The sequence below is a fragment of the Ctenopharyngodon idella genome, chromosome 20, assembly GCF_019924925.1.
Source record: "Ctenopharyngodon idella isolate HZGC_01 chromosome 20, HZGC01, whole genome shotgun sequence".
NCBI lineage: Eukaryota > Metazoa > Chordata > Actinopteri > Cypriniformes > Xenocyprididae > Ctenopharyngodon > Ctenopharyngodon idella.
Window position 1 is genome coordinate 30,075,422 of NC_067239.1, and position 25,537 is coordinate 30,100,958.

At 37.5% G+C, this 25,537-nt stretch overlaps 1 protein-coding gene across 4 annotated transcripts in view; it reads right to left on the reverse strand.

Annotated features, from left to right (window-relative positions):
• col12a1b (collagen, type XII, alpha 1b) overlaps positions 1 to 25,537 on the reverse strand; it is a 73,194-nt gene that overhangs the window by 6,570 nt on the left and 41,087 nt on the right. For all 4 annotated transcript variants that reach the window (XM_051875144.1, XM_051875146.1, XM_051875145.1 and 1 more), the window contains 27 exons: positions 24,932 to 25,061; positions 24,191 to 24,333; positions 23,773 to 23,902; positions 21,998 to 22,117; positions 21,693 to 21,839; positions 21,481 to 21,597; positions 20,418 to 20,570; positions 20,251 to 20,325; positions 18,643 to 18,782; positions 18,318 to 18,441; positions 17,890 to 18,033; positions 17,465 to 17,629; positions 17,313 to 17,351; positions 16,605 to 16,743; positions 15,080 to 15,222; positions 14,367 to 14,476; positions 8,317 to 8,475; positions 8,060 to 8,137; positions 5,451 to 5,537; positions 5,222 to 5,275; positions 5,015 to 5,110; positions 3,379 to 3,432; positions 1,989 to 2,042; positions 1,463 to 1,516; positions 1,269 to 1,340; positions 412 to 447; positions 259 to 325 (listed from right to left, as the gene is read on the reverse strand). In XM_051875144.1, coding sequence (XP_051731104.1) covers positions 259 to 325; positions 412 to 447; positions 1,269 to 1,340; positions 1,463 to 1,516; positions 1,989 to 2,042; positions 3,379 to 3,432; positions 5,015 to 5,110; positions 5,222 to 5,275; positions 5,451 to 5,537; positions 8,060 to 8,137; positions 8,317 to 8,475; positions 14,367 to 14,476; positions 15,080 to 15,222; positions 16,605 to 16,743; positions 17,313 to 17,351; positions 17,465 to 17,629; positions 17,890 to 18,033; positions 18,318 to 18,441; positions 18,643 to 18,782; positions 20,251 to 20,325; positions 20,418 to 20,570; positions 21,481 to 21,597; positions 21,693 to 21,839; positions 21,998 to 22,117; positions 23,773 to 23,902; positions 24,191 to 24,333; positions 24,932 to 25,061 — 2,830 coding nt within the window. The remainder of the gene's footprint in view (positions 1 to 258; positions 326 to 411; positions 448 to 1,268; positions 1,341 to 1,462; positions 1,517 to 1,988; positions 2,043 to 3,378; positions 3,433 to 5,014; positions 5,111 to 5,221; positions 5,276 to 5,450; positions 5,538 to 8,059; positions 8,138 to 8,316; positions 8,476 to 14,366; positions 14,477 to 15,079; positions 15,223 to 16,604; positions 16,744 to 17,312; positions 17,352 to 17,464; positions 17,630 to 17,889; positions 18,034 to 18,317; positions 18,442 to 18,642; positions 18,783 to 20,250; positions 20,326 to 20,417; positions 20,571 to 21,480; positions 21,598 to 21,692; positions 21,840 to 21,997; positions 22,118 to 23,772; positions 23,903 to 24,190; positions 24,334 to 24,931; positions 25,062 to 25,537) is intronic.

Consider the following 25,537-nt stretch of genomic DNA (forward strand, 5'->3'; position numbering starts at 1 on the left):
AGTGCACAACTGTTCAAAAAATTTGGGGTCAGAACAATTTCTGAAGGATCATGTGACACTGAAGATTGGAGTAATGATGCTGAAATTCAGCTCTGCATCACAGGAATAAATTACATTTTAAAATATATTATTTTAAATCGTAATATTATTTTAAATTGTAATTTAAAATCGTTATTTAAAATCGTAATAATATTTCACTATGTTACTGTATTTTTGAAAAAATGCATCCTTGGTGAGATATGCATCGGAATGCATTACCGTTCACGAGCTGTTCGCAGACTTGTCTGGCAATGGAGCGCATCATGCTCTGAGATGCGATATCTCCCTAGGAGGATGAATATGAGATGTTAACGTCTCCTCCACTCAAACTCTTATGAAATGATGAAAGCAGATATTAAAATCATCACTCACTCTCTCTCCTTTGTCTCCTTTAACCCCAGAAGGTCCCTGTATGAATGAAAATCATATTTATCTTTAAATAGACTCTGACGCATCCAAACATGAGCTAAAATTACTCACTGACTCCTCATTTATGCCCCAAACCGCACTGTGCATTTTAGTGAGTAAATATTTATTGAACTGCAAACAATGTGGATCGTGTTAGACTATTTACTTTTTTAACTTGCAATTTTTGAATTTCCTTTGCGAAAGAAAAGCCAATAATAGTCTCAATGTGTTCAGTTAAAACTCATAGAAAGGTGCCACTCATGTTTTGTAAGACTAAACAATTAAACTATTAAAAGAAACGTGTTGGCCAGAGTTTGCTCTTTTATAGATTAGGAGATGTAATAGAGTTCTGAGTATCAAGTATCAACTTTGTCTCAGATGTTTCTCAAAAAATTCCTTAAGAGAAGCAATAATAGACAAAAAATAGACCTAAATGTGTCGAGTTGTCATACAGTAAGAGTATAGAGCTATAAAATTATTGTAAAGCAGCTCAGATTATTTGAAATGTTTGAGTTCATATTGAGATCTCTGATTTTAGATTGCAGACTATCCTGGGAAATATAAACACAGTTTGAGAAATTGTTGAGATTTCTTCCGAAAGTCTAGAAGAAACATGTGTGAAGTTACTGGGGTCTTTTTCTCAGAAGAAAAATCAGCAGGAGACTTTGGCAGAAGTCTCTTTTCACTCTTGAACAATAGCAATATTTAAGAGGTGTGGTTTTTCTTTCCTCCTGCCATGTGCATTTTGACTAATTTAGCAAGTTAGTGGCAGTGACACTGTTGTGCTGTTGTATGTCCATGAAAACCAGAAGGCTTCATACCGGAACACCTGTATCTCCATTCTTTCCAGGCTTTCCAGTAGGTCCTGGCATTCCAGGGGCTCCTGGGGGTCCCTGAACAAAAGAATAACAGCTCTGGTCTTCAGCAAAACAGATGTCTGCAATACAGTCTAACATCTGAGCAAAAGAAAACAAATTTAACAACACTCCCTCCCCTCAAAAAAATCAAGACATACCATTGGTCCTTGTGGGCCTGTGGATCCCGCCGGCCCCTCCTTCCCTGGAGGTCCCTGCATTGATAACATACATGCACAAATCTGCATTAGACTGATAACACACATGCATGTTCAAATCCAAATGAATCATGTTAATGGGTGAAACATCTGTGTTGTATTTCACCCCAAAATGAAAATAAAGAATATGAAGCCCTTTTTAAGGATTATTGAGATCTTTTGCATTGTGACATTGTTTTCATAACAATTAAGCATTATCGTCATTCATTAAGCATCAATTATTACTGTAATGCAGTAATAAAAATGATCCTACACTGCTATTTGTTTTTCAGTAAAACATTACATATATAGCACATTTAAAACAACAAAGTTGACCAAAGTGCTTCACAGTATAATAATAAAATAAAATAATAGCAGCATAAATTAAAGGCAGTAAAGCTATACACATTTAATGTATGCAACTGTACTTTACAACTGTATAAAATGTAAATTAAATATATGTGCTGTACATTGAACAGTCTTTACTCACCCTTATTCCAGCCGGTCCAATAGGCCCGATGGCACCAGCCGGTCCCGGTGGACCCTAAAAGAAAGAATGGAAGAAAAACAAAAGCTAAAACTAACAGACTCAGAGCCAGAGCCTCACACCAGTTTCACATTAGCACAGGTCGCTTACCTCCGACCAAACAAATGAAACTACTTTACACAAACAATTTCCCTCAACACACAAGATGATATCCTTCCATTTCGTTCTTGCTAGCTTTCTTTCTGTCTTTCTTTCTCTTTGTCAATCCTGCTTCTCCTTTGATGTCTTGGCATTAGATTTACAGGGTACTTAATATATTCCAGATCCGTTTTACTGGCCGTTATAAACCCCGGCTGCATTCTCTGCAAGTCATTAAATGCATGCTGTTATAGCAACTCCTTCAACATGGTCACCTGCATGGCTCGGCCTACTCTTCATTAAGAGGGATCAGATATCACAGTGAAGAACATTGAGAAAACCTTCTGCCTTTTTGTGTCCCTCTTAATTTGTTCATTAACTCAAATAAACTTCTCGTCTGCTTTTAAACAGGATCAGCCTAACGCTACCAATTCCTCGTTTTTCAGTCTCAGGAACCAGTTGTGCTGATTTGTCTCATAATCACCTTTGTGCTATTCTAGACTTTCCTTAGATGAATGTCCATAGTGTTCTTTTTCATAATGGGAAAAATTACAAAAATCACTATAAAAGTAGTCCATTAAGTCTTCTGAAGTCATATGAGGAACAGACTGAAGTCGTTATTCACAGAAAATCCACCCTTCCTTTTGCAGCTATCAAGTATCATTTGAATAGTGATTTATTCAGTCAGTTATCATTTGCCTTCAGATTTAAATAAAAGTCATATGGACTATTATGATGCTTTATGGTGTCTTTTTTGACTCAAAAGCATGAAGGAGAGCACTATGAACATTCAGCAAAACATCTTCTTTGGTGTTGCATGGAAGAAATAAAGTCATCCAATTTTGAAATGACATGAGAGTGAGTAAAGGATGCCATGGATGGATGGATGGATAGTTAGATAGTCTACAAAAACATTTTTTTTTGCTTTTCACAGAATGAAAATCAATCACACGATCCCCTTCACTAGCTCCACACATGCTCTAGCTCTAAACAGTTCAACAAAAGAAACAGGAGAGTTTAATGGAGAACCACAAAGTGGCACAGATTAGGACTCGTCTAAATTACAACCCCAACCCACATTTTATTTTGTGGCGTGATCTACAACTATTGTTCAGCGCTGCCTCCCAGCCATCCCCCCTCCTAAGTTATGATCTAACGTTTGCCACATGGAGCCCATCCAGAGAGGTAGCGCAGACTGTAGAGAGCGAATAATCCTCCGATTTCCTCCCTAAAACTCGGGCAGAGCAACACTTACTTTCTGTCCAGGTAAGCCAGCATCGCCTGGATCCCCCTTTGGACCTGGACGACCCTGTGTGGGAAAAAATAAAGGGAAAAAGACCTTTCAAAAAAGCACCCAAAATTTTGGTAAAAAGCTTCAGTGAGTTCCAAACAAAAATTAAACACATAAATCAGATCAGAGAACAAGGCTGAGAGACAAAGAGTGATTTGAGAGATTGTGTCTCTAAAAACAAGATGGAAAACTAGATTTCTAGACTTTGTGGTTGTTAAGTCCAGGTCTCGAGATATGGATTTAGTCTCTTCTTCAATGCAAAGGCAGAATGGGCCAAAAACGATAATGTTAACTAAAATATTTTAATAATTGTTCTAATTATACAAGACTAGGAAAGTCCACACTACAACTAGAACAATAACAACACAGAATAACAATATTGTTGGAAACACTTTCAAAATAATTTTTTTTCTAGCTGATGAACAATAAAAACACTGACAGCCAATCAGAATCCACCCGAGTTTAAAGAGCTCGAGCGTTTAAAGCAACAGATGACAAAACTGCTATAATAAACAGAACATTATCATGCATTGGTGTGGATGCTAATATAGTTATATTTATAGTTATTGTTCTTGGTGTGAATGGGCCTTAAGTCTGTGGGATTTGTACTGTTTTGCTGTAAAGATGCAGTCACATTAGCAAAACTTTGCGGGCAAAGTAGATCCAAAAGTGTAATGATGCATGAAGCACCTTTTACTCAGAGGTCACTTCCAAACCAAGCAACAATCCGTGAAATCCGTGTGGCGATATTTTTTTTTGCCTCACGTGTCCCTCTTGATCGCATAGATTCCCAGTGATATAACTGCATTTTGCCAGCAGAATTTTGTCACACAAATGTTAAAGGGGACCTATTATGCCCCTTTCACAAGAATGTGTCTGCGAAGTTTCAACTCAAAATACCCCACAGATCATTTATTATAGCTTGTCAAATGTGCCCTTATTTGGGTGTGAGCAAAAACACGCCGTTTTTGTGTGTGTCCCTTTAAATGCAAATGAGCTGCTACTCCTGGCCCCCTTTCCAGAAGAGGGCGGAGCTTTAACAGCTCGTGCTTCAACAACAACAAAACTGGAGAATCTCACACAGCCAAAATGTCAGAAATTGTCAGTAACGGTGTTCAGCCTTATATGTTCGAATCGTAGCCTTTGTGATTTGATATCGTGCAGCCCTAAACCACACTCCTCTCCTCCAGCCACATAATTTGAGGAATCATTCACATAGAGCGAGTTACACACTGACATTTTATACTTATGGTTATTGGTTTGTTTCAAATCCTTAACTCAAAGTATGAGCAATAGTAATTGTAATGCTTGCAAACAGCACTAAAACGCAGCAGCTGAAACTGAGAGGGGAGTAAATCCAGTGAGATTTGTGTGCTAGCAGCAGGATCAGGCGGTTTCAAGCGCTCTGATGAGCGTAAAGCCCCCAGACACACAGGAATGCTGAATCCAGAGCTCACTGCCATAATTATGCCTCCGCCACAACTATAATAAATAGCCTGAACAATCCCTGTTTGGTGTGCGGAACGATTTACAGCCTGCTACTGACATCTGACTGTGTGAGGAGACAATCGACAAATGATGAAAATTGAGATGGACTTACAGCCTCGCCCGGCATGGAGAGCCCACTAGGGCCCTGTGGTCCTGGAGGGCCCATCGGACCAGGCAAACCCATGTCTCCACGTGGGCCGATCGGACCCTGCAGGAACAAACAGAATCAGGATTTCAAAGTTCCATCCTGTAGATAAACTTGATGAATAAGCTATAATGTACAGGTTAAGACAGAACAGAGAAGGAAAATCAGACTTACAACTTGACCGGTTTCTCCTCTCTCCCCTCGTGGTCCTTTGCTTCCTGGAGCACCCTGGGAAAAGAGAAATTACAGAGAGAACAGTGCCATCAATCAAATCAATAATAATGTAAACATGTTAACTATGAATTCAAATTTTGATTACCATTTTTAAAAGCAAGTGATGCAAACCAAACCATATTATGCAACAATATTATGAACTAAAAAAGTTGTATTTCAGTTGACTTACCACTGGCCCCTGAGGCCCCTGGGGTCCCGTGCTGTCTGAAGAGCATGTGCAGGCGTTGGGAAGAGCTGGACACTTGGATTCATCTCTCTGAAGAGAACAAAAACCATAAGAAAAAATGGCAACCACCTACAAACTATTTGCTAATTTTGCATGTGGATTGTGTTGATGTCTAACTCATGGACATTTAGATGTTGTGAAAAGCATTGTATAGGTACAATAAATGAACATATGGTTAGTGACATGACCAGACTGATAACCAAAGGGTTATAGGTTCAACCTCTTGAAGGGCAAATGACCTTACTACAACAACTACTCTATCTGTGTCCTTCAAACTAAATGATGTGGGAGTTGCTCGCCACAGTTTTGAAAAAACTTGCTTAATTAAAATAGAGTTTATCATCATGCAAAAAACAAAACAATAAGCATGAGCATTTGTATCAGGTTGTTATGCTGACACACTAAATATTATAGTAGAAGATGAGAAAATAATGAAATTACAAGAGAAAAAATGTCAGAGAGTTCGACAGTCGACGTCGACACAAAGAAAATTCAAATGAATGTACCATAACAACACCGTTTTACCATAATGTTGGGAATTTGGCAAAAAAAGAGGTTTGCATGTCACAGGCAGTTCAGTAAGTTTGACAAAATAGTGGAATACAAAATATTATTGGCTGTTTGAGCTGTTAGTCATTTATCTGTCATAAGGTCAATTGTCATTGTAGCTTTAAACAAGTCACTTACTGTAACCCAACAGCCAGATTGTCTATATTTTACGTAAATAAATTTTACGATAATACCACATACGATTAAAACCTCCTGTGTTTTGACTGTCAGAAATACCATAAGGAAATTCAAAGTATTTAATAATTTGCTTATGGAAGACTAAAAATATAATAAAGAGTTTGGACACAGCTGGTCTCATGGTTTGCATTACAGACACACATTCGCAACCCTGTACCGAAGGCACTTGAGTTCAACCATTTCACAGTTTAAAACTAAAAACCACAAATGAATGGCAGTGAAATATCTCTTTTAAAACCCTTCTGCTGTTGACAAATCAAATAACAAGGAAGAGTGCTCAAAGAGAGATCAAAGAAAGGAAATGCTGTAACAACAGCGAGCGGTTTAGCTGAGCACGTTAAATTTCATGTCATCGGGGACACATCAGAAACATGAAGCTAAAAAAGACGTAGGAGATGTGAGTGACAGTCATTTGCTTTTAATTCAACATGACTTTAAAGCAAGAGCAGTCTGGGGTTAAAAGCCTTGCTTAAGGCCACAATGATCAAAGGCATGGTGTGGGATGTAAACAGTGTGGTTCATGGGTCATCCGTACCTGAAATTTAACCCAGCATTTGGGCTTTTCACCTTTGTGTAACCCTAGGTAAGGTTGCACCAACCGTTTCTTACTTAAATACGCTACAAAAAACACACTACAGGCTTAGTATCAACATTGTAAAAAGGATTTTTCAAAGTTGTAAATAAGACAAAGATTATTGGAGCATGTTTTAAGAAAATACTATTTCAGTCTTTCTACTTCAAAATCTCAAGCTTAATTCAATGTTTTACTATTTTTTTGTAATTATTTGTGAAATTTACTAGCAATTTCTGAGTGAAAATTGTTTCAAAGCCATTTTTCAGTGTACTAGCTAGTTTGTACCTAACTCTGTATGTTATTCGGTTGCACAATTTTTTCTTAAGGCAGAACATACCGTAGGTAGTAAGTCGCAAGCTTTCCATAAAGTAATGCGTAGTCGCATAATACAACATTTCCCCTCAGTGATCCAATAGCAGCCTTCAAATACGTGAGCACAAGTTGTTTTGAAATGCTGTGAATTTTAGTTCATTCTTGATTTTAATTTCTTTTGCCTCACATAACAGTAAAAATACAATTTGTAAATAACATTTAGAAACTCTATTTGAAATTAATAATGATCAATAAATAAATAATGATACAAAAGAAACATAAGAAATAAAAATTATTTATTATGATTGATTTTATCGACATGCACAATATGGACTGATGCACACAGAGACTTGCTGTTTAGGTTGGTTTCGTGTTGAAGAGCTGCTAAAAAAGCAATTGATTCACATAATATTCTCTCTTTTAAAATGTAAACAAGTGTGAATGTAAACATCATAATGTATGTTCAAAGCAGAGGTCTTCGACCCTGCTCCTGGAGACTCACTGCCCTGCAAAGTTTCTATCCAACCTGCTTTATCTTGTGATTTTCAAGCGATCCTGAAGAGTTTGGTTAGCTGGTTTAGGTGTGTTTGATTAAACTCTGCAGGACAGTGGTTCTCCAGGAGCAGGGTCAAAGACCTAAAGTACTAAAGTACTCTAAAGGATTGAAATCTGTCAGGTAAAACAAGAGTTTACTGATGCGATTCAGTGTATCTACTATTTTATTCCAACCATTACTCTTGGTCGAAGGCTTCCATATTTAAATATACATTTTAAATCATTTTAATTGTGCAACGAAAAAATATTTAGTAGTGTGTAAATTAGTGCCCATTTAGGTCAAAACTAGGCCAAGTTGTAACTTACGCACAGCTGGTGCAACTGGCCCCTGATCTCTAGAGGCTTTCTTAAAGTCTTCACTTACCATTGAAGGAAGGTCACAACATCTGTCCCTGCTGGTCCAGCCGAGACTGCACACAATGTCAAACATCTGGAGCTGAAACTGCTCAACCAGAGAGAAAATGGATGTTACACGTGTCTTTGATAAAAGCTTGCATTTTCAAATATGGGGCTCAGGCGCCCTATTAAGAGGATCCAGGCTGGAAAGAGCGAGAGAGTGTTGAGCTCTCGGTCAACGCGTGATAACAAAAGTTGTGTTTTTGTACATAAGGTGCAACTCACCGTTGCTGATTCTCCTCTTGATCCAATAGATTTGGACATTTTGCCGAGCACCTGAAATCCATCCGTCGATGTGTTTCCTGCTGGTTTAATCTCCTTCTCAGCCACTTCCTGGCAGTCCACGTTCAGCTTGACACTCTTGGAAGACACCAGGATGTGGAGCTGGAATAAAAGAAGATTGTTAGATGTTCAAGCTTATAACTGACTCAGGGGTCAGAACTTGTGTTCATCTTCAGCAGTGTGAATCATTAAATAAGTCTCCTTTGGCAGTTTTCTATTGTTGTTTTTAACTTCAAGAGCTCCAGGCCTTAATTAGGGATTTCTGGGAGTCTCTCCGTTCAAAGGGAGTGTTCTGGCCAGAGGCACATATAAAAACCAGCAAGTTCCTTCTCCACCAAATTCATCCTGACACGCTCAAGGCGATGATAACAGAGAGTCCATTGTAAAATACTTTTACAGAGAAACTTGGAAAAGATTAACAGCAGCTAACAAGAGTGTAAACAAATACATCACCACATATTAACGCTTAAATACATCGACAGTGGGACTGTCAAATCATCCAGCAGATTTCCCATCTGATCTGAAGCGGCCTCCTCTTCTCCGGATTGACAAACATTTGAGGGGCAAATTCACTAAATAGTTGCACCTCTTCAATACGATTACATACAGTACATAAACTAGCATATAAAAAGTAACTGCCATACTTTTCAGCCTCCAATCTATGCAAATAAGCCAAGTCAAGTCACCTTTATTTATATAGCGCTTTTTACAATGTAGATTGTGTCAAAGCAGCTTTACATTGATAACTGGTACATTGTTTGGCTGCACAGCAGCTCTTAAAGAATAGTGTCAATGCAGGCAGATCAAAGCACTGTTGAATATCAAATGTCAAGTCAAGAATCATAAATAAGGCTCATTATGAGACTATTCAAAAACATTTAAAAATCTTACCAGCCCAAAACTTTTGAATGGTAGTGTACTTTTACTCCTCTTGATCTTCCCCAAATTTGGGGAACTTCAGAACACAATGGTCACAGTTATTTAAAGCTTTCTGCTATACAAAACAAATCTAACAAATCTGAGAATGAGGGTACCAAATAGGTTGCACAAAATGGTTAAATGTACTCATACACTTTGAATTACTCTGCCTAGAATCATGGTTCTGGAATCATTTGATTAGTCAGTCATGCTAATTGTGTTTCTCAGGCTGCATGTGATGTGTTTGGCTCTGTAATGGCTGCTTGGCACTATATTTCCTAGTGAATTGCCTCCTTAGAGTTTTTCAGATCTCTGATCCACATAATCAACGTACACGGATATTCCCTGTTCACCACAGCGCATGATGAAGTTGTTCCTCCATATGCCATGGACCGTCGGGCTGCCAAGTCTTAAAAAAAAGCTGAACGCTGCAGTGTAATCACATTTCTCTACCGCAAGCTAATGGAAGAGTTCAGAACAGGACTTATGCTATGGATCGGGAATGGATTGGAAATTTGTGGTTAGCAGACTGAGGAGATGCGATTCTGATCCGACCACATAGGATTGGTCAGTATTAGTAAACATGCTGCAGGCCTGAGATACACTGATGTTTACCTCACTATTGGGCTAAACAAAGTGAAAGAGACATGATATTCATTAGAACGATGAAGGGATTGTTATGGAGCCAGACCACCATTTTTCTGTGAGGGCCTAAACCAGTTTTCTTTCGAGTCTCTTCACAAACTGCCTATCAAACCTAGTCAATATCAAAACAAGCATGACATCATTAGTCTTCTTAAATGTGGTACATATTATCTAAAGCTGTTCCTGTGGCACATGATTACTTTCTGTTTAGCCTGGAGGTCTCTTCTTCTGTTCTCAATGATTATATTCCATATGGAATAACATCATACAGCTTACTGCATAATACACTGTATAAACTGTAATAATATAACTACTTTAAAAACGATAGCATGTGAAACAGAACGCATTATGCAATGATTAACATTTCAAACATTTGTGTTTTGCATACTATTTTAGGGTTTATTTTTTGATGGCAAGGACCATCTAAAATATAGCGGTATATATTTATTAAGAAAAATAATATGTAAGAAAAATATTTAATGTTATAAAGACAACAAAATGAAATAACTGATTCTAAAATTAAATAATTTTATTCTATCATTTTATTACATTTGTTAAAATATTATTGTTAAAAATCATCTTAAAAATATTAAAATATTATCTTAAAAATATGTAATTATTTAATTTTTTAACAGATTTTTTATTTTTAAAATTAGTGCTGGCAATAGAATAAAGTATTCACAATTAATCTCACAATAATTGTTTCTGAAATTAAATAATTATCTTTTATGCTACCATTTTATTGATTGTTACATTTTATGCTACCATTTTATTTCACATAATTTGTTAAAATATTATTTTTTAAAGTAATATCTTTACTTACAATTTTTTTTTTTTCACAAATCTATGCAGATTTTTTTCTTATTTTTGAAAACTAGTGCTATCAATCGAATAAAGCAATCACAATTAATCTCACAATTCTGTCCAGTCTGTAGAAAGCAGAATGAAAATTAATAATATTAAACATATTTCATTAATATTATGTTAAATTTGTAAGGATATCCAGATATTCCATATATATAAAAAATTCATATACTGAGCCCAGAATAGACCTTTTGTAGCCCCGCCCCTTTTCAGCGCTGCGCTAGTTGTCTTTTGACTTCCGGTAAGTATTTCAACAGCGATCTTATGTATTTATGAATGAACTGCTCGTTTTAAAATCTTCCCGGTGTACTGACATTTGTTAAGACATCTGCTTTAGACATTACAGTGCTCATGATCACTTTCATTAACCCTACAATAAGTAAATCCACTTCACCAGCTAATTATTTCTCAACAGCAATGCCATAGAAATAAACAGAGCTACCGCAAAAATGGAAGTTCAAAGACAATATTATAAAGATGGCGGCACGCACGTTTCTCTGGCGCATAAGGTCTATACATACTGCAAAACAATAAGAGTGGGACGGCATTCTAAACCTGATACTTTGCGCAATCCCTGCTGTTTATGATCTGCTGCACTGTTATTCCGTTTAAAGTATTGTTGGAACTGATTACAATCATTTGATTTTGCTCATTTTAATTTGATCACTGGCAGCTGTCCTCAAATGTCCTCTTTAATGGCCACCTGTGGCCATGCAGAGGGAAGCAGGGTCTTTTAAACAGATGACTTCTCCATTTCAACTGAATCTGCCACACATTTGGACAGATCTTTCAAAACAGGGCTGTCCTCCATTTTCGGCCAAATCCACAGAGGATATCTGAAGAAACCCTGATGCATCTCTGCTGGCCATACTCACTTTCTCTCGACTGCTTGAGAGCTTTCTGCACGCTCATGGTCATTCAGAGTTTAGTGTTAAAAGATTTTCAGAAATGATTCATTTAGTCACCCTCATGCCGTCCAAATGACTTTCTTCAGTGAAACACAAAAGGGCATTTTGAATAATGTTCACACTGCTGTTGTTCACGCAACAAAAGCATACAGTGACCATAGGTTGTTCAGGTCCAAAAAAGACCACTGAAGAAAGAAAGTCACACAGGTTTGAGTAAATGATGACAGGATTTCATTTTGGGGTGAACTATTATTTTATGAGCAACATAAACTTGCTGTTAAAAAAATCCCATTACTTGCACCACATACGGAGCCAAAAAAGAAAAAAGCTTCATAGAGTCAAATCCTTCGCTGAAGCTAGACAATCTAAATCATGTTTGTTTATCTAGACCAAAAAGCCATCTGCATGAGTAAATGATGTGCCAGAACCATCCAGCTCTTAAAAAACACATTTCATTTCTGAAATTCATGAATTTTTTCCTTACAAACAGGAGAGATCTGAAGCATGAACGATTCGTCAAGCACAAAGGCTTGACGCTTATGCCACTCCATTTGCTTTCATTAGAAACTGTAATATGATGAAGCAGCGCAGGGTTTGCACCCTCTTTGCTTTTTTTAAGACAGGCCTATGCAAAGAAATTTAATGGAAAAATGTTTTACATATCAAATAATCATATGGTGATGACTATTTTGGCCAATCCAGTAAACTAAACACTTTACAAATGAAAAGCACTTCATCTCTTTAGGATTTGGACCATGATGGACTCAAACCAAAAGATCTATTCACAACAAATGAATCAGTCTGGCATCAGTACAAAAACAAATTCACATTGAATAACACTTGAGTTAAAAACCTTACAACAGTAAAACTAAATATTATAAAAACAGTTGATATAAACACCATGTGACCCTCAACTGATTTCTATATTAATACACCAATTTTGAATATTGCTTGGCATACTAGAGTAAACTATAGCTTTGCTACTAAACCCCTAATAAATTCTTTATCTTGACTTATTTGGGACACATCCCGCTCTGTATTTTCACAATGCTTCATGTCACTCTCACATGCAAATATTGTAAAGCGGTCCCACCTACAGCTAGCCACACAAATACACAGTATCTACCATATCCAGCCTTCGGATGAGATGTTTAACCGAGGTCATGACTCTCTGTGGTCATTAAAAATCCCAGAATGTCTTTCGAACAGAGTAGGGGTGTAACCCCGGCATCCTGGCCAAATTTGCCCATTGGCCTCTGCCTCCTAATCATCCCCATATGCTGATTGGCTTCATCACTCTGTCTCCTCTCCACCAATAAGCTGGTGTGTGATGGGCATTCTGGTGTAATATGGCTGCCGTCGCATCATCCAGGTGGATGCTGCACATTGATGGTGGTTGAGGAGATTCCCCCTTCCATATGTAAAGTGCTTTGAGTACCCAGAAAAGCGCTATATAAATGTAAGGAATTATTATTATTATTATTTTATGCCATTATACAGTGTCATACCATCCAGTCTCACTTTAAAATGACCGGTGATGTGTCTCCTGAGGGTATATACTGATGTTCACACAGGCCAAAACCACAATAAACAAGCCACCGCACCTCTCATTCAAATCACAAGAATTTCCCCCCTGGTCAACTTTGACAGGGAACCTGACGGACCGTCAGGATCGAGGCCAGTCAGAGATACTGACTGAAGATAAGGACAAACGTATAAATCAGCTCAAAGCAATTCACCTGCTCCATGCTTGGCATCTGCTGGCTCTCTGATGTAATTGGTTTTTGAGCAGCGATTCAACATTTTCCTGTTTGTCTGCCACAGAAACACTTTTTTCTGGTTTCACCAAATACACTTACACTTCTGAGACACATCTTGGCATCTTAATTAAACCACAGTTGACGTGATAAATGGCCATTTACACAATGTGCGCAGGCGTGCAATTGTGCATGTCTAGTGATGTAACCGAGTTCAAAATATAGGCAAATGAGCTGTAATGTGATGTGGAACACATACAACAGAACTTATGCAAATACATGATGAATAAAAACTATCATAGCAGTCAATTCGCACATGAAAACAATTATATTTCAGATGGATGCAGAAAACAAGTGGCTGAAGTAGCTGTGCATCAAACAGAGAAATGGTGCAACTAAAGGCGCCACAACATGATGCTGCAAACACTGAATGTGTCTTGTATTTCTACACTTCTGTTACGATTAGCTAACCTCTGAACATTGTGAAACTTTTTCAGCTTGCCGCATCAAACTTAAATTTCAACGTAAGCATTTTGTGGTCTTCCTTTTAGCAAAATTCTCGCCAAGAACTTTCATGCACAGTACAAAACTTGTTCATTTCAGATTCTCAGTGAATGAGTTTGCTGACAGTAAGCCCTCTTTGTCCTACATTTCTATTCCACAGTTGTAGACCATTGTCTTCTTGAAAGAAATAGATCCCTTGATCTATCTCTGTGAACATCTGTGCATGTTTTGCTGCATTCAGACATAATGGACATTTGTTTTGAGTCCGTTTTTGCTGAAGACCTCACACAGCTTGGCTCTGTATATGCGGACATTTATGGTGGAGAATGCGGGCACATGTCTCCATCAACTTCTGCCATCAATATGCCTAAAGCACAGTAATAAGCAAGCGATTTACCTTGTGGAAGCTTCCATGGAAGATCCTCTTGATTTGATCATTTTTAAACGTGACTCGTTGGATCTCTCCTGTTGTATCCTTATTATAAAACGACACAGTTTGGGCGGATGCTGAGCAAATAGAAATAGAAAGGCAGAGACAAATATTAATTGAGTTAAATATCCCACAAGTCACCACAAACTAGAACAAACAAACATCCTCTGCAGTAAACGTATGATAGGACTAAAGGAGATGTTGTGGACCAGGCCTAATCAGATTACTGGGACAGGGAGAAAGAAGCCTCGAGGAGCATTTTATTACATTTTCAAAGCTAAATGTAGATCTCAGATATGTTATCAGCTTTGTTTCTCAGATGTTTCTTCTTAAATTCTTCAGCAGAAATAAAAGGAGAAACAAAGTAAAGGTCTAGGAAATGAATGTGGACAGTGTACAGGACTCAAAAATAAGGATGGGGAGATTTTATGCTCTGCATTCTTAAACATGTGGTTTCATGTTTAAGAATCAACTTTGTTAATATGATTTTGGTGATTTAAACTTGCGAGATAGATAGATATGAGAAACAGAAGACTTTATTTGCTCTCCATTTAATCTCAACAAAATACTGATATATTAAAGAGATCTCATTTGTGATTTTTATTTCCCATCTGTTGTCTATAAAGACATTGATTCTGATATGAACAGGTGTGAACATAAAGGAGGGAAACAGCACTTACGGTCGATGGTGACACCAGTTTCTGGTTTGTAATTCTTGTCTGACACCTGCCAGATATCGAAGGCCTCGTTCGGTGAGTCCGGCAACAGTCGGAACATCAGAATGATGGTGTATGTGGAAGGCAGGCCATCAGGATGAATATATCTGTAAATAAATTAAAAAAAAGCTGACAAAATCAGCCAGAGCGAGGAGGAGGATCTCTGTTCTTTCTGCAGACATCAGCGCTGGCAAGTCAGACTAGATTTATTTGATCCCATGTTTTATCAGAACTTTTCTATGGTAAAATAATTAAGGAAGTGTGTGGGAGAACCGTGGCTTTGGATGTTTTTGGATAGTGGGCTCTACCTGGGCAAGCAGCAGCATATTAACAAAAGCCAAAAAAGCTCTCACTTTTGCCTTACAGCCCTCTAATGACTCTCCCTTTTACCAAACTACTTTCACAGTGATGTCTGCACACAAGCACACTGTCAGAGTGTCATCTTATGAACAACTGATTTTAAATTACAATCATTATTGTAATCAATAAGAGCATTCCTCTGCAATAACAAACATGGCATTACATACCATGAAGCATAACTGCAGTTATCTGAAGAAATGGAGCAATATCTCAAAAAAAAAAAAAAATGTTTGGGGTCTGTATGATTTTTTTTTTTTGAGAAAAAAATCACTTATTCTGACCAATGCTGCATTTATTTGAGCAAAAATAAGTGTTTTCTATTTGAATATATTTTAAAATATAATGTTTTCCTGAGATGCAAAGCTGAACTTTCAGCATCATTACTCCAGTCTTCAAGTGTCACATGATCCTTCAAAAATCATTCAAAAAACATTTATGATTATTATCAATGTTGAAAACAGTTGTGGAACAACAATTATGGAACAGCTGAATACAGTTTTTGTGGAAATTATGATTTCCTGGAAAGTTCAAAAGAACAGCATTTATTTGAAATAGAATTTTTTGATGTGTCCTTGCTGAGTAAAAGTGTTAATTTCTTCTTTTGTTTTAGCAGTCAAAAAACTAAAACCTTACAGACCCTAAACTTAATGAACAGTAGTGTACTGAGTAAGACTGTCAAGAAATAGTTTAATTGACTTTCTAAGGAACACAAAAGGAGATGTTTATGCTGCTCTTCAAGCTGCAAAAAGTACTGTAAAATATCAGAAAAGTGGTCCATACGACTTGTATATTACAGTTCATGTCTTCTAAAGCCATTCAGTTGTTATTCACTAAAAATCTTGCTCTTTGGTCTGATTCATGAACATTCAAATATGGCGTGTCAAGACGTGTCACACCAGGTTTGACCTCAACTTCTTGCATGTCTTTTAACAGATCACAACATGTGACAGTGTCTGGTTACTGTCTGCTTTCACTGTATGGAAAGAGCTAAACTTCCCCTTTTGTGTTCCACACAAGAAATAAAGTCTGAAAGAAATTGTACTGTTCCTTTAAATTCACCATGCAGAGTCATGCATGATGAGTAACAGAATTGTAAACAAAATCAGCATTCAAAAGTGTTTGGGCTCACGATGAGGGCTGGTTCAGGAAAGCATTCTTGTGGAGCCTGTAGGCAGTGTAGCTGTTGAAGGAACCGGGCTCCATAGAGACACCCTTCGTGCTAGCATACATCTTCTCAGTCAGATTGAAAGCTTCCAGCATTCTGAATCCTGGGAAATCACATAATTCATGTTAGTGGCCTACAAACATAAACACATGTATATATACACTATCATTCAAACGTTTGGGGTCATGATGGTTTTCTTTTTTTTAAAGAAATGGATACTTTATCCAGCAAGGACACATTAAATTGATCAAAAGTGACAGTAAAGACATTTAGAATGTTACAAAAAAATTATATTTCAAATGCTGCTCTTTTGAACTTTCTATTCATCAAAGAATGCTAAAAAATGTATCACGGTTTCCACAAAAATATAAAGCAGCACAACTGTTTTCAATATTGATAATCAGAAATGTTTCTTGAGCAGCAAATCAGTATATTAGAAAGATTTCTGAATGTGACACTGAAGACTGGAGTAATGATGCTGAAAATTCAGCTTTGATCACAGGAATAAATTACAATTTAAAATTGTAATAATATTTCAAATTATTACAGATTTATTGTATTTTTGATCATATAAATGCAGCCTTAGTAAGCATAAGAACAAACATTACCATGAAAAAAATCCAACCCCAGACTTTTGAACAATGATGTACACTGCATATGACACACGCCTACCTGGTGATGTGAATCCATTTACATAGATCAATGGACAGGCTGTGGAAGCAAGATGTAAGCACATTAATTTAAGTTTTGAACAGATCAACTGTACAATTCTCAAAGATCTCTTAAAAGTATCATTTGTAAAGTACCACAAAACATCAACTCACAGGATGTTGCAGTTTCACAGATGAATGTGACCAGGTTGTCCTGAATGGTGGAGAAGGCATCAAAGTCGTCCACCACAAAGACGTGACGCTCGCTTGGTTTGCTGGCGATGTTCTGAAGCTCAACGAAGTCCACGTCAGCAACTCCAATAACAAACACGCTGTAACCTGATATGGCACAATCTACATTAGCATATTTATCTTAAAGTGACCATATTCTATACTTTAAGTGTATCAAAATAGACATAATTAGGTTGTAGTTTCCTACTACACCTCCAATGATTGTCAAAGCTCTGCATACTGATGTAGTTCACACTGTCATTCATCAGGTTTTTGAATTCTGAATAGGTGCTGATGTTTAAATATGGGTGGTCATATGGTAATGAGCTCATGCTTATGTCATAACCTTTACTGGCAGTGACTCATACCAGCATGCTGTAGCTTGGCAGCATTTTTCTTCACTTCATCCTGAGAACGTCCATCTGTCACGGCCACCACTACCTTCGGTACGTTTCTCCTCATTCCATTGTCAAGAGTGAAGACCTTCTCATATACATGCTTCAGAGCCACACCTGGTGGGTTAAAGGTGAGGAAACAACATCAACAAAACTCATCCCTCATAAGTTTAACATCTAAATCTGTCTATACTGCTAATTCTTCACATTAAGCTTGGCCAAAATTTATTCAACATCAAGAAAAATTAAAAAATCTATCTGTCAAGAAATGTTTGGGTCATATATCACCACAAAATTAGTAATTCTGAATGTATTTATAAATAAATTATCTTCTGTGTCAACAACATTTAAAGTTGTGTATTTAGAGCAGCTGTAAATGTTTAGGTGTGTTGTAGTGATACCTGTCTTTGTGTTTCCTCCCCTGTAACGGATGAGTTTCAGTGCAGAGAGCACGGTGCCTTTATCGTTATACGCGTTGAGCCGGAACTCAGTCTTTGCATCATCACTGTACTGCACAAATGAAACCTTTTGACACAAAAATATTGAGATACAATTAAACACGGTAACAATGATTTAGTGATGCAATATATCTGTCTCAAAGATGATTGGTTAAACTAAATTTTTACATTTCCCAAAGTCACAAAAATGTCGCAACATGTTATAGGTGATTACCAGAGTATTGCAATTTGGTTGCTGGGTTGTTCTAGGTGGTCGCTAGGGTTTTACCTGCATTCCCGATGGGCCGATAACATCAAAGGCGCCAACTACGCTGAAGACAAACTGGATCACTTTGTTGAAACTCTCATCTCCGATACTCCAGGAGCCATCGATGAGGAAAACCACGTCTGCTTTTGCTCCTTTGCATACTGAGAACACAAAAACAACTCTATGAACTGCATGCAAGAACAGCTCATTTCTAATTAAACTTTTACATAAGAGTGCAGAATGGGTAATGAAATCTCGCTAACAAACACAATCACTGAAAAAACAATTTAATGAACCTCCATGTTGTTATTACTGTCATAATTGGCCACATTTTCTTGTGAAAGTATGCAAGAATGACGTACTTATGAAATCCAGAAGGTCTAAAGAGGAACAAATTGATAACACTTTACAATAAGGTTTTGTTTTGTTTCTTAACATTAGTCCAGCAGGACTCTATATCAGTGTCACTGTTTCTGAACTACATTGGAACGAACAATCACAATATTCCTCATTTAAATAATTCCCACCCAAGGCATATGCAAAATAAAGGGATGGGGCCTGGTTGATTTAGTTAGTAGTGTGTTGAAACTGGTGATTATGGTAAGGGGCGGGACATTTCCCAAATACGCTCGAAGCACTTGACTAATCACCACACACTGGTCCAGTCGACCAATCAGAGCACAATGTGCTTTTCAGAAGGAGGGGCTTCACAGAGACAGGAACTAAACAGGGGTGCATTTCCCAAAGCGAACTATGGTCGCAAGTTCTGTCGTTATCAATAGAGTTCAATGGGACTTACAACCGTAGTTGACTAATGATGCTTTCGGGAAACGCACCCCTGAGCGTTACTGACAGACTGGGAGGAGCTGCAACAATGTCAAATATGGGAAAAATAATGTGTTTTTTGAAAAATCAAGCATGAAAACCTATTCTAGTAGAGCCGAAAAACAAAATCAAGACTTAAAATAGACTTAAAAGACTGAAATTAGAATTGTTCATGTTAGTTCACAGTGCATTAACTTAAGTTATTTTAGAAATGTTTAAGCAAATGTCGAAATTAAGATTAACTCAGATTAATAAATGCTGTAGAAGTATTGTTCATTGTTGGTTTGTGTAATTGATGGTGTCATTTTCAATTTAAATGTATAATCCTCAATGAATTACTCCATGCCTCTCCATACTTAAAGCCAGCTGACTCCTCTGGAGTAGAAAACATTGTGAATTTAAGCATTAGGCAACTTGTAGACTTCTTGCGTGACGAATAAAAACGTTTTGAGCACGATCCAGCATGAATTTAGGATCCAAATTTTTTATGAATTGAAGATAAAAAGAAAGAATCCGTATTTTATTAGCAGAAGGATTTTCTCCAAGGTTTTAAAACTGATATTAATTTGATCCAAACTCATTGCAAAGAAGGAGATCTAGAACATGTTTGCAATGCTTGTATCCATAAAAGCTCTGGGCACTCTATTCCACCATTCCAAACCGCAATCTATTTACTAACAAGATTTTGAAGAAAACGTGAGTTGTCAACTGAAAATCTGCTGCCAAGAAAACCATGAAAACTGGCATGATTTGAGGTATTTAACTACAATATGAGTTTCTAAAGCAGTGGCTGAAGGCACTTACCTGCCCAGCCGGGTGGAATAGTGGGTGGTGGTGGAGGAGTGGGTGGTTTTGTTGGCACCGGTGTTGGTTTAACAACTAGATGAATCAAAAGAAGTCAGAAGACATTGTAGGATCATTGTTTACATTCAGCAAGAGGACGAATTCTGCTTTTTTCTGGATAAACTCACGGGTGCGTTCTCTGGTACTGACTCCGGGCCCTTCTAGATTGGGTGTCTGGACAAACACTGTGGCGCTGTACAGGGAGTCCGGGCTCAAACCTTCGAAACAGTACTGACTCTGGCCTGCAGTGATGGTGATCTCCTGCTGACCTTTAGCTGCCGCTGCAAACAGATTAATCAATTAGTATCCAAGCATACTTCCGTATTTATATATATTTTAAGTTCTTTCAAAGAATACCAATAGATTACTATGGTACAGTCCAAAAACATGGTATTTTCTTGGTAGCATGGTAATACCATGGTACTCTGGGTACTTTTTTATTGTTGTTGCAAAATAAAGAGCCAGTTTTTGTAAAATTGTTAAAATTATCTTTCATGAGCTCCTTTAGAGCTGTAATCTGTAAAAGTCAATGGTCGAGATGCACACTAAACATTACAATAAAAGTGAACACAGAAGAGGATAAAAAAACCGATAAAGCTTTTTCCAAATAACTAATCTGGAATTATGAAGTCACAGTTAAAAAGCAGGGTGCTTCGATGTAGTTTCCACAACAGGAATAATAATAATTAAACTAGTTATATATAAGCCTAAAATTAAAAAGTTTGGGGTCGGTAAGATTTTTTAATGTTTTTGAAAGAAGTCTCTTCTGCCCATCAAGGCTGCATTTATTTGACAAAAATAAAACAGTAATATTATGAAATATTATTACAATTTAATATAACTGTTTTCTATTTGAATATATTTTAAAATGTAATTTATTTCTGTGATCAAAACTGAATTTTCAGCATCATTACTCCAGTCTTCAGTGTCACATAATCCTCCAGAAATCATTCTAATATACTGATTTAGTGCTTAAGAAACATTTCTTATTATTATCAATGTAAAAAAAAATCATCTTGCTGATCCCAAACTTTTGAATGGTAGTGTATGTATAATGAAACACAGTGAATGTTGGAAACGTGGCCACATGCCTAAATATGTTGCCTAGATGGGCAGCTCACTATAGGTTTTGGAACAGATCAATGTTGGCAAGGTAGAAGGAAGTGAGAGTTCAACTTAAGCGTGACTCACGGTCCAGAGGATTAAGCTTGATTCTGTAAGATGTGGCGGCACGGTGAGGAGTCCATTTAACGCAGAACCTGTCATAGCCAACGTCGTATGTCTCAAGGTTGGTCACATTGAGGTACACTGAAAGGACAAGATGGAGGTGTTGCACTCAAATTGAGAATCTTGCTGACATTAAAAAACAGTGGCATAAAACTAAACCTGCTAAACAAACTTACATGTTGTCCCTTGTCCCGTGAGAGGTTTGCTAATACCGCCATCATATTGGGCGTACACCTGAACGTCGTACGTTGTGCCAGGAAGCAGGTTATGTAGGGTATAGCTGGTGACATCACCAACAAACACCTCCAAAGACTCGTCTTTATCTAAAGGAAGAATGGTAACAAAACATTTAACAATAAAACTGTTCTGATGAATTTCAAACAGAAAGAAAACAGGGTCAATTAGGATTTTATGAGGACTTTGAGTTAAAAAAAAAAAAATTAAACATGTAGTGAACACACACTACTGCGGTATTTGGTACCTGTTGGTTGATAGACTAGTTTGTAACCCAAGACTGGAGCTGGAGCCGGATCCCAGGACACACGGAAACGCGTGTACCACTCGTCTGAGACACGTAGGTTCTGAGGTTCCAGCAGGCCAACTGAACATAGTAAGATCCATGGTTAAAAACTACTGCTAAATATCACAGAAATAGAGTTTACATGCTCCTAAAACAAGAAATTCACAGGTTTACAGTGATGTTTTAGTTGTGCTGTGTTACTGTTAGCTGAAGGATGTACTGGATTCTAGCCCATGCTAACTGGCAGATTACATGTTAGTTTATGCCAACACAAACAACAGTATTTCAAACTCTCCACCATGCCCTACCAGCAATTGCTCACTCAAATTCTCCTTAAACCCTTAAAAATATCCTCAAATGGCAGATGACGAGGTTGAGATTGTACTACTTGTACTTGCTACTATCCAGGGTTATTATTGTAATAACTAAAACTAACTGTAACTATAACTGTAACTGTAACTATAACTAAAATTATTTAAAACATTTTTTAAATAAAGCTAAAATAAATTATAAATATTAGATGAAAAACTTGACTAAACAAAAAAGAGAAAAAAGTTAAAAATAAAATGAAAAACTGAATTAAATTGAACCTAAATGGTAATTAAAAAACTAAAACAAAAAAAAATACAAAAGCACAAAAAAATGATTAAAAATTAAACTAAACTTAAAATGAAAAAGCTAATTCAACATATAAATACACTGAACAAAATTATAAACGCAACACTTTTGTTTTTGCCCCCATTTTTTATGAGCTGAACTCAAAGATCTAAGACTTTTTCTATGTACACAAAAGGCCTATTTCTCTCAAATATTGTTCACAAATCTGTCTAAATCTGTGTTAGTGAGCACTTCTCCTTTGCCGAGATAATCCATCCACCTCACAGGTGTGGCATATCAAGATGCTGATTAGACAGCATGATTATTGCACAGGTGTGCCTTAGGCTGGCCACAATAAAAGGCAACTCTAAAATGTGCAGTTTTACTGTATTGGGGGGGTCCAAAACAAAACCAGTCTGTATCTGGTGTGACCACCATTTGCCTAACGCAGTGCAACACATCTCCTTTGCTTAGAGTTGATCAGGTTGTTGATTGTGGCCTGTGGAATGTTGGTCCACTCCTCTTCAATGGCTGTGCGAAGTTGCTGGATATTAGCAGGAACTGGAACACGCTGTCGTACACGCCGATCCAGAGCATCCCAAACATGCTCAATGGGTGACATGTCCGTTGAGTATGCTGGCCATGCAAGAACTGGGATGTTTTCAGCTTCCAGGAATTGTGTACAGATCCTTGCAACATGGGGCCGTGCATTATCATGCTGCAACATGAGGTGATGGTCGTGAATGAATGGCACAACAATGGGCCTCAGGATCTCGTCACGGTATCTCTGTGCATTCAAAATGCCATCAATAAAATGCACCTGTGTTTTTATGTCCATAACATACGCCTGAGTTCACTCATAACATACGACTTTGAGTTCAGCTCATGAAAAATGGGGGCAAAAACAAAAGTGTTGCGTTTATAATTTTGTTCAGTGTAATACTACAATTCCACTGCTACTAACTGTAGCTTGCCAAACCACAAGTTACTTTTTCAGCAGTTTTAATTTTTTAATGTCATGCTATTAAAAATGCATTAAAGAAGTAATGTTGCAACTCTTAGTTACTCCTAAACACAAGTTTTCTTTGTATAGTGATCTAAGCAGTGTATGTTTTGCAAGGGCAGTTACTTTGACTCACGTGTTTTTCCATTTCCGTTCAGGGATCCGCCAGGTCCCTCGGGATAAACTGCTGTAACGGTGATGTTGTATGGGGTGTCAGGAAGCAGATTTTGAAGGATAGCATTATTTCTGTTGCCAGGAACAACAGTCTGCAGAGAAAACCATCAGCTATATGATGTTTGGTTGAATAACCACAACCAAGAATAATTTGAGAAATCAAACATTTTGTTTCACTATTGAATCATACACAGTATGATAAAAAGCACTCATCAAGAAAATAAATAGGATTAATTTCAATTTTATGTTCACTTCATGTCATAGAACTCAATGCAAAAGGACTGTAGTGCAGATGGAAAGAGTCCTAAAATCAAAAGTATTGACAGAGTGAATAACTAAATATATAAAGTTGTAGCAATAATCACTGGACTTCAACTCACAAATTCTGTGATTGGATCTCCTGTCAATGGAGCGTACGCAATCTTATATTGTTGCACGGGACCCTCAGCGTGATCCCAGCCGATGCTGATCGTGCTTGTGGTGGTTTCAAAGACCCTCATGTTCCTGGGTCCAGCTCGTGGTACTGCAATAGACGTTTACAAAGCTAAGTTGTTTTGACTTGCCAGGGAGTTGCTATGTGGTGTGCTAGGGTGTTCTGGGTGGTTGCTAGGTGGTTTAATATCACGATAAAACAGAAGTAGCGACAGATCTTTTCTTCTGTTTTGTGACGTACATCCAAGTGGAATGGATGGAATGGAAAAAGAAAGAATGTAGGGCTTAGACATGGTTCTATACATCGGTTGTTGATTGGCTGTTGAAAAGTGGGAGTGGGAATTTATGCAGATGAAAACAAGCTTGCAGGGGAGGGTTTAAGCAGACTAAATTAATCTACTAAAAGATCTGCATACGTCACCAGAGAGAAGTCTGTCATTTTCACTGTCAAGGTCCAGTTATGACATTTTGATTAAACAGTAAGAGGTAAAAACATAAAAAAAGATTTTCAGTTCTTCAGAAAAGAGTTCACAATAAGATCTATAACATGCATTTAGAAAATAGATTAATTTTCATTTCATGATGACTTTAACTGCACCAAAATATATTTCCATCAAATATGTATTTTTATGTCATCGTTAGCATCTCTGTTTTAGTGTATAAAGCAAAGTTTTTAAAACTTAGCTCACATGTTTTTCCTTTTCCGTCAATTCCCGGGCCTTCTCCATCAGCATATACCGCCATCACGTTCACAGAGTATGGAGTATCCGGGATGAGCTGATCCAGGAAAGCATTGTTGACGTTGCCAGGAATGAGAACCTGAGGAGAAGACCATTACTTAGATAACACAGAGACTAGTATATTCACAAAACTGTATGACAATCCAGTGCAGACACTGCGAATCTGGCAAAGTGAATATACATAATGACATCACCGTCAAATCCCTGTTTAGACTAGTGTAGCTAGATAACATTTCCAAACAGATATGTAATGCAAACAGATGTGCTCATGGGGTTAAATGCTACATAAATACTGTCAGATCAGTGTAATTGACCTCAGGGGACAGATGGAGCTGAAGAGAGACTGGATTGGGGAGACAGGGAAACCCCGTCGGCTACCTGTCACCACCCCGCAGGATTATCACCCCATCTGTTCATTTGTTTCTCATTTGTAGGCTTCACATCACTGATGGCAGCTGCATATTTTCCATACGCCAATGCTCATGACAGAATCAGTTCTGTCTCAAACTGATGGGTTTGACAAATATGGGTCAGCATTCAGGATATGAAAATGTT